Source organism: Leptopilina heterotoma, unplaced genomic scaffold (genome assembly GCF_015476425.1).
Source record: "Leptopilina heterotoma isolate Lh14 unplaced genomic scaffold, ASM1547642v1 Lhet_361, whole genome shotgun sequence".
NCBI lineage: Eukaryota > Metazoa > Arthropoda > Insecta > Hymenoptera > Figitidae > Leptopilina > Leptopilina heterotoma.
In genome coordinates, this window is record NW_025111042.1 from 654,713 (window position 1) to 670,079 (window position 15,367).

Consider the following 15,367-nt stretch of genomic DNA (forward strand, 5'->3'; position numbering starts at 1 on the left):
TTGATAGTGGAGCGGAAGAACACGAGGGTGTAACTCTCCATTCAACCCACTTCCGTTATGTGCGGGCTCCGGATAAGCACCGCGTAAGCTTTAGGGCGAGTGAGAGAGAGGGGCTTTATTATTACGAAAATATCCTCAAGTGTCATGGCAACGCCGCATATCTCTCGCACATATACAATCCCTTTTACAAGATTTCATGTTTGCTACTTTTGTCGTCCGCAAACTCTCATGTTATTTAATCAGCTTTCTTGGCGCACTGCTTTCGAAAATTTGACATTTATGTATACCCACATGTCGTGTGTAAATTTCTCTTATTCATTAATCCTTTTTTTTGCGTGTGCTCTTTTCTTCAGCTTCTCTTACTTTTACTCTTTTCGTTTCTTCACTCTTTTCGTTTCTTCACCCTTTTCGCTTCTTCTTCTTCTTTCTTTTTGATTATTTCTCTCCTTTTTTCACTGTTGTCGTTTCTTCACTCTTTTTGTTTCTTCACCCTTTCAGCTTCTTCTCTCCTTACGTTTCTTCACCCTTTTTCCTTTCTTCACTCTTTTTGTTTCTTTTCTCCTTACGTTTCTTCGCCCCTTTTTCCTTTCTTCACTCTTTTCTTTTCTTCACACTTTTCGTTTCTTCTCTCCTTACATTTCTTCACCCTTTTTCCTTTCTTCAACCTTTTTCCTTTTTTTTCTATTTTCCTTTCTTCACTCTTTTCGTTTCTTCACCCTTCTCTTAAGATTTGGTACTTAAAATTCTTGAAAACTACTTAAAAATCAAGAGTTTGAGATATGAACGTGTGAAACATATTTATTGTACGATTCAGATCAGTTGTAGGACCAATAAATCAAAAAACACCATAAAAAGCTAATTGACATCAACAAATGACATTTTCCGAAAAATCGCCGCAACAACCGTGACAAGAGTTACATTATTTATGACCGAAAGGGAAGCGGGTCTCTTTCTCTTCTTTTTGCTGCAAAAGTTAAAAACATAATCGAGAATAGATATGTCGAGATTTCTCGTTCTTTTTATCGTTTTTGGCGTGCGAAACCGGGGTTCAACGATACAGGAGGCACGTGCTGGGGCATTTAGCATGCACCCGTATAAACACATATATATATATGAAAGTATCGTGCGTGAACGAAATTTCATAACCTGTCATTAAGTCACCCCTGCTTTTATATATATAGAAGAGAGAGAAGGAGAAAAGTGAGAGAAAGAGAAAAGAGAGAAAAAAGATGGAAAGAGCAAGAGAGAGAGAAAGAAAAGACTCGTTGGCACGAGCAACCAAATGACAGGTTGCATGATTCTTCTCTAAATTGTTATATTGCCAAATAAGAGCTGCTCTCGATTGCGGGCAAATATGACGACAGGGGAAACCCGGTAATTTGTGGCTCCCGAACTGCGTATGCGGCAATTCTCTTATAAGTAGATCTACGACACCCTCTTTTTCTTTTTCATCTTCTTTTGATCTTCCTCAATCACACAAATGTCGAATTTTATATACCATTGATTACCAAATAAATAATGTACTATTACGAATACATTTTATCACACTTCTGATATGCTATTTTTTAGAAATTTAATCCGAATACTGAAATTGAGAAAATAAAAGAAACAAAAAAAGTGGGGGAAGTGAAGAAAAGTGTACGAAAGGTTAAGAACGTAGAAAGGGTGAAGAAAAGTGTATACAAAAGGTCAAGAACTTAGGCAAGGTGAAGAAAAGTGTACAAAAGTTTAAGAACGTAGAAAAAGGTGAAGAAAAGTGTACAAAAGGTTAAAAAAGTAGGAAAGGTGAAAACTGAAGAAAAGTATACAAACGGATAAGAAGGTAGAAAAGTTGAAGAAAAGTGTACAAAAGGTTAAGAACGTAGGAAAGGTGAAGAAAAGTGAACAAAAGGTTTTGAACGTAGAAAAGCTGAAGAAAACTGAACGAAAAATAATAAGAATTTTATTATAATTTTTAGTAGTGCAAATCTAATTGAAGAAGTAGGTTGTAGTGTCACAAATCTAAAAAAGTATCCAAATAGTAGCAAATTGTATAAAAAAATTAATAAATAGTAGGTTTTAGTAGATGAGTGCATAAAGAGATGATAAGAGAGGGGGGAAAGGGGTTTGATCTCCATGTAATTTTTAATCTAAACACACACTCTCGCAGCATCTCTGATTCGCCTCCGTCCGTCCGTCCGTCTCTGTTTAGCACTTGACGCTTCCTGCTAATTTCATCGATCCGAGGCTTTCTCGTGTTTTAAGCCCCGCCGCGTGCCACGTCCTTTTATACTCATAATATAAAAGGATGCCTCTCCGAGTAGAGCGTCAGTTCACTTTATCCAGAACTAATCGCGCACTATCGTTCATCGAGCGATACGCTATAAGTCGTCTTGTTCCCATGCGTAATCCTCTTTTAGCTGTCAGAAAACATGTCTGCACTCAGTGTTATATTTATATAATCTATTGATACCCCAACGAAGAAAGGTAGAAGCAAAAAAATTCGATAGACACGAGTCCAAAACGTCATTCAATTCTTTAGCAATATTGTACTCGCGTCTATTAAAATTTAGCGATTTTTTAATGCGACTATGAGAAGTCGCATTAAAAATCGCTAAATTTTGATAGACGCGAGTACAAATGTAATTCAATTTTTTACATTTCTTATCACGTGAGAAGGTATTAGTTTTGGTCGAATTTTGATAATTTTTTTAGAAAGAAAGGTGAAGAAAAGTGAAGTTCTTGTTCACTTTTCTTCACCTTTCCTACGTTCTTAACCTTTCGTACACTTTTCGCTAAAAAGAAAAAGGTTAAGAACGTAGGAAAGGTGAAGAAAACTGAAAAAGAACTTCACATTTCTTCACCTTTCCTAAAGAAGAAATGAAGAAAAGTGAAAAAAAAACCTTTACTTTTCTTCAACAGTCCTAAAGAAGAAATGAAGAAAAGTGAAAAAAAACCTTCACTTTTCTTCAACAGTCCTAAAGAAGAAATGAAGAAAAGTAAAAAAAAACTTCACTTTTCTTCACCTTTCCTGTAGCAAAAAAGTGAAGAAAAGTAGAAAAAACTTCACTTTTCTTCACCTTTCTTATATAGGAGAAGTGAAGAAAAGTGAAAAACTTCACTTTTCTTCACCTGTTCTATAGGAGAAAAGAATAAAAGTTGAAAATAAAGGGCTTTAGAATGGTGAAGAAATAGCGTAATTTCAAATTAGAAAATTTCTTTCTTAAAATTAAAATTCCCTTTTTTTGGGCCATTTTCGCGAGTAAAGATTGTAAAATAGCTAATTTCTTTTTACTCCTTGTGTGTTTGTATATAAATTTCCTTCTTTTTTTCTCGCAGTTCCTTGTGTGTGAAATAATATATATTTATATGGCAGTACACTAAGGTAACGAGAAAAAAGCAGGACGACGAGAGCGGTGAGCATAAATTACCGGACTATCGGGAGCAGAAGAACGTCGCTTTAGTTATACGCGGGAACTCTTTTACGGCTTCGCTGGGATTTATACGAGCTGTAAGTGACAGTAGCACCGAATACCTGCGAGAGGAAAAGAGTGCGAAGGAGATGAACGAACTCTCTCTCTCTCTCTTTCTTTTTCTCCCTTTTTCTTTCTCTCTCTCTCTTTTCTCTCTCTCTCTCTCTCTCTCTCTCTTTTTCTCCCTTTTTCTCTTTCTATCTCTTTCTTCCTTGCTATTTCTCTCTTTCTCTTACTTTCTTTCGAATTTTCTCTCTCTTTTTTCTGAGGGAAGATAAATAAAAGATTCGAAAATAAGGAGAAAGAAAAAGCCGAAAGGGAGAGAAAAACACAGAGGATAAGCGAGGAAAACTCCTGCAATACCAGATCAGACTTTGCAACCATCAGAAATTCTATTATCCTCTTAAGTTTTAAATGTAAGCTGTGTGCGCGTCTCGAGGAAATATTTCTTTTTTCCATATGTTTTTTTCGAGAAAGAGAGAGAGAGAGAGAGAGAGAGAACAAATATAAAGTCAGCAAGAGAGAGAGAGAGACAGAAAGAGAGCAAGAGAGAGAGCGAGAAATCGAGGATTTTTGTGTGACAGTTAAAAAATGAAATTTTGAAATTTCGAAAATAAGACTATTTTCACCTGCCCGCTTAAGAAGAAGAAGAAGAAGAGTGGTGGTGTTGAGGAGAAAATTATATGGTTTGTGGGATTGGCCGTGGGATATCTTGTTCCCTGGGGTTTTTTGTGTGAGAGAGAGATGACGTCAAGGGTTCACGGCGTTGAAACGGGCTGACACATCTCAGACCCCCGCGCTCTCCACGAGTCGTGTCATATCCCTCCGGGTTTGAATCATTACCCGCTAACCCCGCTCCATCCAAGAAAACCGCACGACAACTCTCCGGTGATTTCCAACTACGAGTTACTTACAATCCTTATACAATGTCCGCCTTTTTTGTTTTTCAAAACCGCACAAGTTTATTTTTCCCCTCTCGTTTATATCGAGTATGCATAACATAACATAACATAACCTCCAAAAATTCTTCTCTCTTGAAAAAAGTGAATATTTTTCCCTTCATGAACAAAGTTGCGCCTAAGAATTTTATTCTATAATTTCTAAATTTTATTAATTTTTAATACTTATTTTAGGTTATGTTGGAATACAAACGCAAACATAACCTAAAATTTTAACGAAATGTTAAAGTCGTATTAGACCTCGAAATAAGGATTTTCGAAATTCGGACTCAAAAAAAAGAAATAGAGAATAAAATATTTATAGAAAAATCTTCGAGTTGAAAATAATAATAAAAATAAATATAATAATAGTAAGTGAATGAAATGGTCGCATTTACCTGAGCGTGAGTGGAATCATTTTGGCAGTTTTGAAAATTATGTTTTTGTGGCTTTGTGGCTTTGACGTTGTTATTGTCAATTGTCATGTGCGGGAATACAAGCAAACAGACGGACACTTGATGTCACGTAAAGAGAGCAAATGTCATTTAACTGTCGAGACTGTTATTCAGAATCTTTATTGTCGTTTGTCCTTTTTCATCAGCGTGACTATGGTCCTCGTCCATTGTGAGCGCAGGATTTGTCACGGAGGTCGACGCCAATACGTACTTGACGACATCTCAATTTCCTTAGGGTACTTCTACCGTAAAAATCCCCGGTTCAACTTTTATATATATATGACTTACCATTTCCGGTTCACCAATTCCATTCTTCAGAATTAAATTACTTATTATTTAGTAATGCCTCATTTCACTATAACTGCGCCTAATTATTTTCAATTTCTGTATTGATATAAATTATACTAAGACTCTGGCCTCGAATTATACGATTATTCCATTTTTTTTACTATTTTCTAAAAATACGACTTCTTTCGACTTAGTTTCGATAAATTTATGTTTATATGTTATGTTGATTCGATCGAATATAAAAAGTCTCTGACTTACTTTTTGACTACTTTTTTTGGACTTAGTTTCGATAAATTTATATTTCTAGGTTATGTTGATTGTTAGTTTCGAAAAATTTATATTTTTAAATTATGTTAATTGTTAGTTTCGAAAAATTTATATTTCTAGGTTATGTTAATTGTTAGTTTCGAAAAATGTACATTTAGGTTATGTTGATTGTTGTTTTCGAAAAAATTACATTTATAGGTTATGTTGATTGTTAGTTTCGAAAAATGTACATTTATAGGTTATGTTAACGAAGCATTCTCATCTCGTTGGATTAAAATCGTGGGGAATAAATATAAAATATGGAATAAAAGACTAAACTGTATTTATATATATAGGATGCACGTGCGTTGCGCGCACACTTGATTGGATTACACATATATATATATAGGAGCGAGAGTCCCCTTGGAGTGGCGCGAGATGGATATAATTGAAGGCAGAGGTAATTAACTCCCCTGTGGAAATGGGACCTCGCATATCGTTTTAATTACCGTTCTCATCGTCGCATTTCATCGGGCAAATATTCACTCCTGTCTCCTTCCGCATCTTTTATTTTATATATACAAAACAACTATATTTATTTCTTGTAATTATCTGATTTATATAGAAAATATTTTTATTTACTCACAGTTTCCACTCTCTTTACCATCATTTAAAATATTATTACATATTGCAGATGAATTTCCACTTTTGATGAAGTGTCCTCCAGTATTTAGTTTCCTAAGTGAAGAGCTTTGAAGAAAAGTGAAAAACGTTAAAAACTTTTTTCACTTTTCTTCAACGAGCGTATCTTTCTTCACTTCTGTATTAGGTATATATCTAGCACAGAAGTGAAGAAAGAGAAAAACATTAAAAACGTTTCACTTTTCTTCAACGAGCGTCTCTTTCTTCACTTCTGTATTAGGTATATACCTAGCACAGAAGTGAAGAAAGAGAAAAACATTAAAAACGTTTCACTTTTCTTCAACGAGCGTCTCTTTCTTCACTTCTGTGTTAGGTATATATACCTAACATAGAAGTGAAGAAAGAAAGCGAAAACATAACCTAATACAGAAGTGAAGAAAGAACGCGAAAACAGAAGCGAAGAATTTTTAGGTTATGTTTGTGTTTTATATGTATTTTCAGCCTAAAAACTACAAACATAACCTCAAATTTAGCTACTTTTGCTTTTTCTTCAGAGAGCGTCACCTTTTTCCCTTCCACCAGAACCTGAAGGGGAACATAACCTAAAAATTAGCATTTTCGAAGCGAATGGTCAATATTTAGCATATTGAATCACCAGCGAAAAATTTTGGAAACAGTATTTTTGAAACGGTTGGAATGTATTTTTACAAGAACAGGAATAAAATTATACAATATTGTGCGGAGTTTGATGAATTAATTATAAATTTATATGTGTTTACTTGTTTTTTTCCAGGTTTCGTCGATCAACAGGGTGCTGAGAAATCTGGCTGCCCAGAAGGAGCAGAGGCAACAACATCAACAACAACAACAAGGTGTGGGAGGTGTGGGCGTCGGTGTAGGGTCGGCCAGTCCAGCGGAAAGTGTCTACGATAAACTAAGGCTGCTCAACGGTCAATCTACCGGCTGGCCGAGACCTAATCCATGGTGAGTCTTAAATTTCTTTCCATAAAAATAATTTTTAATAATTTTGAATACTAAAAATAAATTCAAACTTTATGTTTCTTTATTTTTTGCTCCTTTTTTGAAATTTTTAACCTCCCCTCCTTTCATCTATTTAGCAGAGTGTTACATTAATGAAACGATTCAATTATTTTCAAAAGTCTTTCGAAATTCAATTATTTTCAATATTTACTATTTTTATAAAATTTCCCCCATAGAATTCAATTATTTTCATATAAAAATAAAATTTTAACTGGATTTCAATTATTTAAAATACAATATTAACAAAATTTTTTCTAATATCAATTATTTAAAATTGTATTATTTAAATTTTAAAGTATTGTATTATCAAGTATTGTATTGTATTATCAATTATTTTAAAGTTATCTTCGAGGAAATTCAATTGTTTTCAAAAATTGTAATTAAACCGCTCTATATAAGAATTCAATTATTTTCATTAATAAAATTTCTACAAGAATTGAATATACATTAAAATACAATTCCCTCTAAATACAATTCCCTCTAATTCAGGAGAATTCAATTATTTTAAAAAATGTTAGCAAAATTCTTCTAAAAAATTCCATTATTTTTATAAATAATAATAAAGTTCTTCTAAGGAATTCAATTATTTTTAAAAAAAGGTGATTAAATTCTTTACAAACATTAAATTATTTTGAAAAATAATAAAATTCTAGGCTAGAATTCAATTATTTTCAAAAAATGTAATGCAATTATTCTTTTCCAAAGTTCAATTATTTTCAAAAATTGTAATAAAATGCTTGACAAAATTTGAATTATTTTCAAAAATTTTCCTCAATTCAATGATTTTTAATTTCACTATTTGAATAAAATTTTCCAAAAAAATTTAATAAAATATAATATATATATATATATTATATTTTATTAAATTTTTTCAAAAAAAAAATATAATATATATATATATATATTATATTTTATTAAATTTTTTTGGAAAATTTTATTCAAATAGTGAAATTAAAAATCATTGAATTGAGGAAAATTTTTGAAAATAATTCAAATTTTGTCAAGCATTTTATTACAATTTTTGAAAATAATTGAACTTTGGAAAAGAATAATTGCATTACTCAAAATTTCAAGAATAATATATATTATATATATATAATATATATTATTCTTGAAATTTTTATTAAAATTCGTCGAAAAAGTGCAATTATTTAAAAACTTGTTGGCTTCCGTTTCCGGTACCGTTTCGGTGTACACGCGTTTGGAAAGAGTTAAGAGTTTTTTGAGAAATATAAAGGTTTTAAAAAAGGGTGGGTAGTGTAGAGTGCTGAGTGTGTAGTGTAATTTGCGGTAGTGTAAAGGAAAGGTATGTTTGTATAGAGTAGTGAATGTATAAGTGATAAAAAAGGTAAAAAAGAGAAGTGTGTTTTGTGAGGTTAGGTTGCTTGAAGTGAGAGAGAGGAGAGAGAGACAGTGGAAAAATTTTGAGCATTTGAGTGATAAGGTAGATTTCTGGAATGTCTGAGTTTGACTCAAGTAGTGTTAGCGAGAATGTGACAAAGGCGCGGGTATTTGAAAGGGGAATAGGAAAGAATGGAAAAAAGATGACGTGTGAGGATTGCATGGATTTGTTGGAATTAGTATGGATGATGAAGGACGCGATGGATGAAGGAGCTAAGAAAGTGAAGGAAAATTTGATGGATATGTGTGAGGATGGGGAATCAAGGGACAAAGAGATAGTGGAAATTGAAGAGAGGTTGGAGAAATTGCAGGAAATGTGGAATGAATGGGATAGTAAGTGGAAAAAGGATAAGGAAAGCATGTGGAGAAGAATGAATGGATTAGAAAAATTTATAAAGGAAGTGAATGAGGGGACAGAGAAAGTTGAGGGAAGTGAACATGATAGGTTGAAGTGGAAAATGGCGGATTTGACAAGGCGAGTGGATGTAGTTGAAAAGGAGAAAAGAAAAAAGAATGTAGTGATCAGAGGTATGAATGTAGGTGTGTTGGAGGGTAAAAGGGCAGTGGAAAAAGTGTTGGCTTGGGTGGGGGTTAATGTCTCGGTGAAAATGGTACAAGCGTTAGGAAGGGGTGAATATGGTTTGCCAAAGTTATGGTTGGTGGAGTTAAGTAGTGAGGAAGAGAAAATGGAGGTGATGAGGGCGAAAGGAAGACTGAAAGGAAGTGTAATAAGAATAGATGAGGATAGAAGTTGGAGAGAGAGAAGAAGGATATGGTTATTGAAAGAAAGAGCGTGGACGGAGAGAGTGATTGGGAAACAGGTAAGAATGGGTAAGGAGTGTATTTGGGTGGATGGGGTAAAGTATGTTGTGGGGGAGGATATGGGTCGAGTGATGGAAGTGTGTAAAGTGTGATAGACAGGGATAGGCTGTGAATGAGGTGAGAAGATTTTGCTTGGATGGATGGATGGATAAAAGTGGATGACTGGAGTGTGTAAGAGAGGTGAGAAAGCAGGTTTTTGAAAAAGGGTGGGCGAATTGGATTGAAGCCAGCATGGGCATAGAAGGAACTGGAAACGGAAGCCCGGCACTGGCGATAGGTTAAGAGCGTAAGGTTGAGAGCGTGGAGAGAGTTGTGTTTTAGGTTAAGTTGTATGTAGAGAATGTTTAGTTGTAAGGATTTTTGTAAATATAGGTTAAGATTATTATGTATGTACTTGGGAGTCTCGAACCCTACCTATTGTAGGGAGAGTAAATAAACTAATAATATTTAAAAACTTGTTGATAAAATTCTTTATGATAATTCAATTTTTAAATAATTTTAATCCTGTCAAGAATTCTGTTATTTATAAAAATAATTATATTCCAGCATCGAATTTCATAACTTTTTTTTAATTCTTTTGAAATTTTGTGAAGAATTATTTTATTATTTTTGAAAATAATCGAATTCCAGCAACGAATTTTTAAAAATAATTACATTTTTCGAGGAGATCATTTAAATTTGTATTAAAAATAATTGAAATCATGTGAAGAATTTTATTATTTAGAAGAATAATTGAAATCCTGTGAGGAATTTTATTATTTATGAAAATAATTGAATTTTATTACATTTTTTAAAAATGATTGAATTCTTTTGAGAAATTATCTTAAAATAGTAGATTTTGAAAATATTTAAATTTCAGCAAAGAATTTCAATTACCTACAAATAATTGAATTCTTGCAAAAAATTTTAAAAAATAATTGAATTTTTCCAAGAATTTATTAAAAATTTTATTAAAAATAACTGAAATCCTATGAAAATTTTATTATTTATGAAAATAATAGAATTCTTACAACAAATTTTATTACATTTTTTTTTTTTTTTTTGAATAATTGAATTCATGTGAACAATTTTATTGCTTGTAAAAATAATTTGAATTCTTGCGAAGGATTATATTAAAAATTTGTGTAAATAATTAAATTTTTTTTTTGAAAAATTTTATTATTTATTGAGTTTTGAAAGGTTTGAATTTGAATGTTTTGAAAAATTTTAATTTCTACCGAAAAATATTAATGATTGAATGTTTGTTTAAAATTAGAAGTTATTGATGCGTTTACGAATAATCTTACTTTCGAAGCAATTTGTAAATAAAATGTAATACAAAATTTTTTTTTGTTTTTCTAATCATTTTCTATTTATTCTAATCATAATATTCTTTCGGGAAAAATCAGGAAAGATTAAAGTTAATTTTTTGGGTCGAACCCATAGGTCAATAATAAATTTTGTTATATAGGGTACAATTTATTTCTGATATTTTAACAATTTTATTCAAAATTCGTTTGTTTTAACAGAGAAATTAATTTATAAAAATTCTATTTCTTTCGTAGGTATCCGTCCGGAGCAGGGAGTCCATTTCCAACGTTGCAACCAAGTCTGAGTCCTAGCCATTGTACAGCATTGCCTCCAGACACGGCGGACATTCTCCACGCGAAGAAAGGTGAGTCTTTAGCAATTTTTTTTTATTTTTCCTCGCCTCTCTCCAATTTTACAAGATCGAGTGTCATTTCTATTACAAGTACACGAAAACATTGCTTTTTAAACATAAATATAATGCGTTCATATAATATAAAGCGGAACTTGCAAAACCACAAAGTTTAACCTTAACAGGCTCTGTGGGCACCAGTCTCTGTCTCTTTCTCTCCAACCTATAATATATATACTCTCTCGGATTATATATATAGATATATATTATCCGAAAGGGACTACGTAGGTTTGCATATGTGGTGGCGCTTGATGGACGAGCAGAGGAGAGGATCGTTTTAATTAATTAATCCGCGTGGGCGAAACGATACTAATATCAATGTAATTCCGCGCGCGGTTGGCCACACGCGTGTGCACACGAGAGTCCAACGCTTTTCGAATAATAATCGTAACGGGAAACGGGCCGCCACGTTACGAGATTACCGCCCCGAAAACCACCAAACCGAACACATCCCCTTCTCTCTCTCTCTATGTGCCGCCATACATTATGGATATATATATATTTCCTCTTTTGCCCGCTTTTTCCTTGAATATGTATATACATACATTTATAAGTGTATAAACATATATATGTATTCGCCATTCCTATGTTTATGTACATTTAATACATATATACACAAAATTTTCCACACCCACATATATACATATAATCTGAGTTCTCTTTGGCGGCGCACATCAAACGCAAATCTCTTTGCTCCACGCCTTTTTCCCGCCGGGATGTGTCACGAACAGTTACCCTCGGGTAACTTTAACAATACGAAAGAACGCATGTCTCGCCTTTAAAACACACTCTTTATACGGAAAATCGGAATTTTTTTCCAAATGCTAGGAATTTTATTTCTTTTTTTTTTTTTGTTTTAAATTCATCCTCTTTCTACACGAGTGATTGTTCGTTTCAAAAGTCTTTTTTGTTGGAAAAAAATTCGGGGGCAATATTTGTGCGCGCAATTTCTTATTGAAGAGAAAATTGCCTATAATATATATAGAGAGAGAGGGAGAGAGAGGGAGGGACAGTAGAGAACTTGAAAGTATTAATTCCCCGCTCTTGAGTGTATAATCCGATTCGCCGCCCCGGGTAGAATTCGTATTCCGAAGAGTTATATTGTAGAAGGGGCACAATCAAATATGGTAACTGTTGCGACCGCTCAACCACATGCGGGTCCCGGGGGCTAGATTATCCGCCCGCGCGGGGGAGGATAACCCCCGTTGTATATGTATATACGAAAACTATATATATAGACGTAAAAGTATATATATACAGACCTAAAAGTAATATATATAGACCTAAGCGTATATATACGCGTTGTAAACGCGTATAGGTTTGCAAACCCATATAAGCCTAGCCGCGTAAGTTTCAGAGCCCTTGCTTCCACCCTCCATCTTTGTCTCTAGTCTCCCGTCTCCTCCGCTCGCGCATGGAGCGCTTCAAGGGAGAGCGAAATCTGCCCCGGGCCACCGCTCCCAAACACCCCAAAGCAAAGCAAAAGCAGATTACGCCGCAATCATCGCGCGACTCGAGATTCTCGATTCAACCGCCTCTTCTTATCCTTCTTCTTCTTCTTCGTCCTATCCCTTTTCGTCTTTATATAGGTCCATAGGTATTCTGCCCATGTCTCGGGAATAGATATCTCGCGCATAAGTATGAGAGAGGAGGGTTGCGAAAATTCGGAGAGGGAATGTATAAAAAGCGATCTTTTTTCAAGTTTGTTAAAGATTTATGTATTATACATACGACGCGAAAGAAAGGAAGAGGCGAAAAGAAATTTTAGGTTATGTTTGTCTATTGATATAGAGAGAAACGGGAAAATTACGATCTGCTACTATTTGAATTCTTTTTTTACAATTCGGGACACTAAAACCTACTTTTTTTGAACCATTATGACGTCACAGTTTGTGCACTACTTTTTTAATCTATTTTTATAAAAATTCTATTAAAATTCTCGACAAGAATTCAATTATTTTAATAAATAAAAAAAATTCTCCTCTGGAATTTAATTATTTTCAAACATTTCATTAAAATTCTTGTCAAGAATTCAATTTTATTACTTTAATAAATAACAAAATTCTTCGCTGGAAATTGAATTATTTTCAAAAATGTTAGTAAATTTTCTCGACAAGAATTCAATTATTTTAATAAATATATTAAAATTTTTGTCAAGAATTCAATTATTTGAATAAATAATAAAATTCTTTGCTGGAATTCAATTATTATCGAAAATTTTAATAAAATTCTTAGAAACCATAATTAATTGTTTTTAAAAAAAATTTCGATATTTAATTACTTTTAATATCTGCAATATTTTAATAAAAATCGATCATTTTCAAAAATAATAAAAATTTTCACTTCAATTCAATTATTTCCAAAAAGCAATTTTCATAAAATTTTTTCGAAAAAAGTCAATTATTTCAAAGAATTTTAATAAAATTATATCTGCGAGATTTCAATTATTTTCAAAAATTCTTTGAAAATCCTTGTCAGAAATTCAATTTTTTTTTATAAATAACAAAATTCTTTTCCAAAATTCAATTATTATTAAAAACGTTTAATACAATATTGTTCTCAGAATTTCGATTATTTTCAAAAATTTTAATTAAACTCTATATAAGAATTGAATTATTTTCATAAATAATAAAACTTTTATCGCGGGATTTTAATAATTTTTAATAGAATTTTCAATAAATTTCTCGAAAAATTCAATTAGGTATTCTTAAATTTTTTTTTTTTTAAATTCTTCGAAAGATTTCAATTACTTTTTTAACATATTAAGAATATTTTCGAAATTCAAGTATTTTTTAAAAATCTACTACTATTTTAATAAAATTTCCCTAAAGAATTCAGTTATTTAAAAAAAAATATTGAAAAAATTCTTCTCAAACTTTCAATTATTTTCAAAAACAATAAAATTCTTCTGAAGAATTCAATTATTTTAAAAGTATTTAAATAAAATTTTCCATAATTCAATCATTTTCAATGTCAACTATATTTTAATATAATTTCCCAAAAGAATAAAATTATTTTTAAAAAATAGTGACATAATTCTTTGCAAACATATTGAATTATTTTAAAAAATAATAAAATTCTTTTAAAGAATTCAATTTTTTTTTATTTTAAAAAAAAATTCTTTGTAAAATTTTAATTATTTCAAAGATTTTAATCAATTTCTTGTAAAAAATTAAAATTATTTTATAAATAATAAATTTTTTTTTTAAGAATTCATTTATTCTTTATATTTTAATAAAATTTCTTGCAAGAATTCAATTATTTTCATAAATAATGAAATCCTCTGCAAAAATTTCAATTATTTTAAAGATTCTATTCATTTTTTTTTTTTTTTTTTTTTTTTTTTGCAAAAATTCAATTAATATCATAAATAATAAAATTTTTGAAAAGAATTTAAATATTTTTATAAATAATAAAAATTTTCCGTAGAATTCAATTATTTTTGAAAATGTTGACAAAATTCTTCGCAAAAATTCAATTATTTTCATAAATAATAAAATTTTCACATGAATTTATTAATGATTTAAAATTCAATTCTCATAAAAGTTTTCTTATAAAAATAATTATTTAAACAGATTTTTTGTAAATTCTTCGAATTATTTTAATAAATAATAAAACTTATCACAAAATTTTAATTATTTTCTATACAATTTTAAATAAATTTCCCGAAAATTGGATTTACTATTAAAAAATTTTTATTAAAAATTTTAAAATTCTTCGAATTAATTGCATTACAAAGAGTTATGTTATGAATTTTTTAGAAACTATTCAATTTCAAAAGCTTTTTAAGTTCAAATATTTGAAAATTTCAATTATTTGTAAAACTAACAATATTTAATTTTTTATTTTTAAAAATCATTATTTATTTATTATTTTTTTTTAAATACTTAAAGTTTTGAATAATTTTAATTGAAAATTGCAACAAAGAAATTATTATATTTGTTTACTACTTTTTTCGGTCCTAAAGTTTCTTTCTACTATTTTTTTAAAATTAATTATCGAGTGCAAAGCCTGTAAATGTCGAAATTGTCCATAAATCGTACAATTACGTCTCAGTTTTTCTAATTATATGTTAAATTGAGTATCACAGTTTTCCTAAGGATATTAAATTGAGACCAAAAATGTATCAAAATTGTTGCAATGCAACAACTTTGATACATTTTTTGTCTCAATTGTTTAATTGTACACTCAAGTGCATATATGCTCTCCTTCCGGTTCGATGGCGCTTTCAAAAGTAAAATGTCGTCCAGAAGAACCAAAAAGAAGTTAGTCTTCTAAATATCGAATTTATTAATTTTCCTTTCTTAAAAAACTAAACATCCGCAGCTTTTCAAAAGAAAAAAAAATAATTGTCCCATTGTCCCTGAGAAATTAGAAAAAAAA

At 31.0% G+C, this 15,367-nt stretch overlaps 1 protein-coding gene across 1 annotated transcript in view; it reads left to right on the plus strand.

Moving 5' to 3' along the window:
- LOC122505636 (paired box protein Pax-6-like) overlaps positions 1-15,367 on the plus strand; it is a 233,798-nt gene that overhangs the window by 176,596 nt on the left and 41,835 nt on the right. Inside the window, exons 5-6 of the mRNA XM_043617390.1 lie at positions 6,815-7,005; positions 10,830-10,939. Of these exons, the coding sequence (XP_043473325.1) occupies positions 6,815-7,005; positions 10,830-10,939 (301 nt within the window). The remainder of the gene's footprint in view (positions 1-6,814; positions 7,006-10,829; positions 10,940-15,367) is intronic.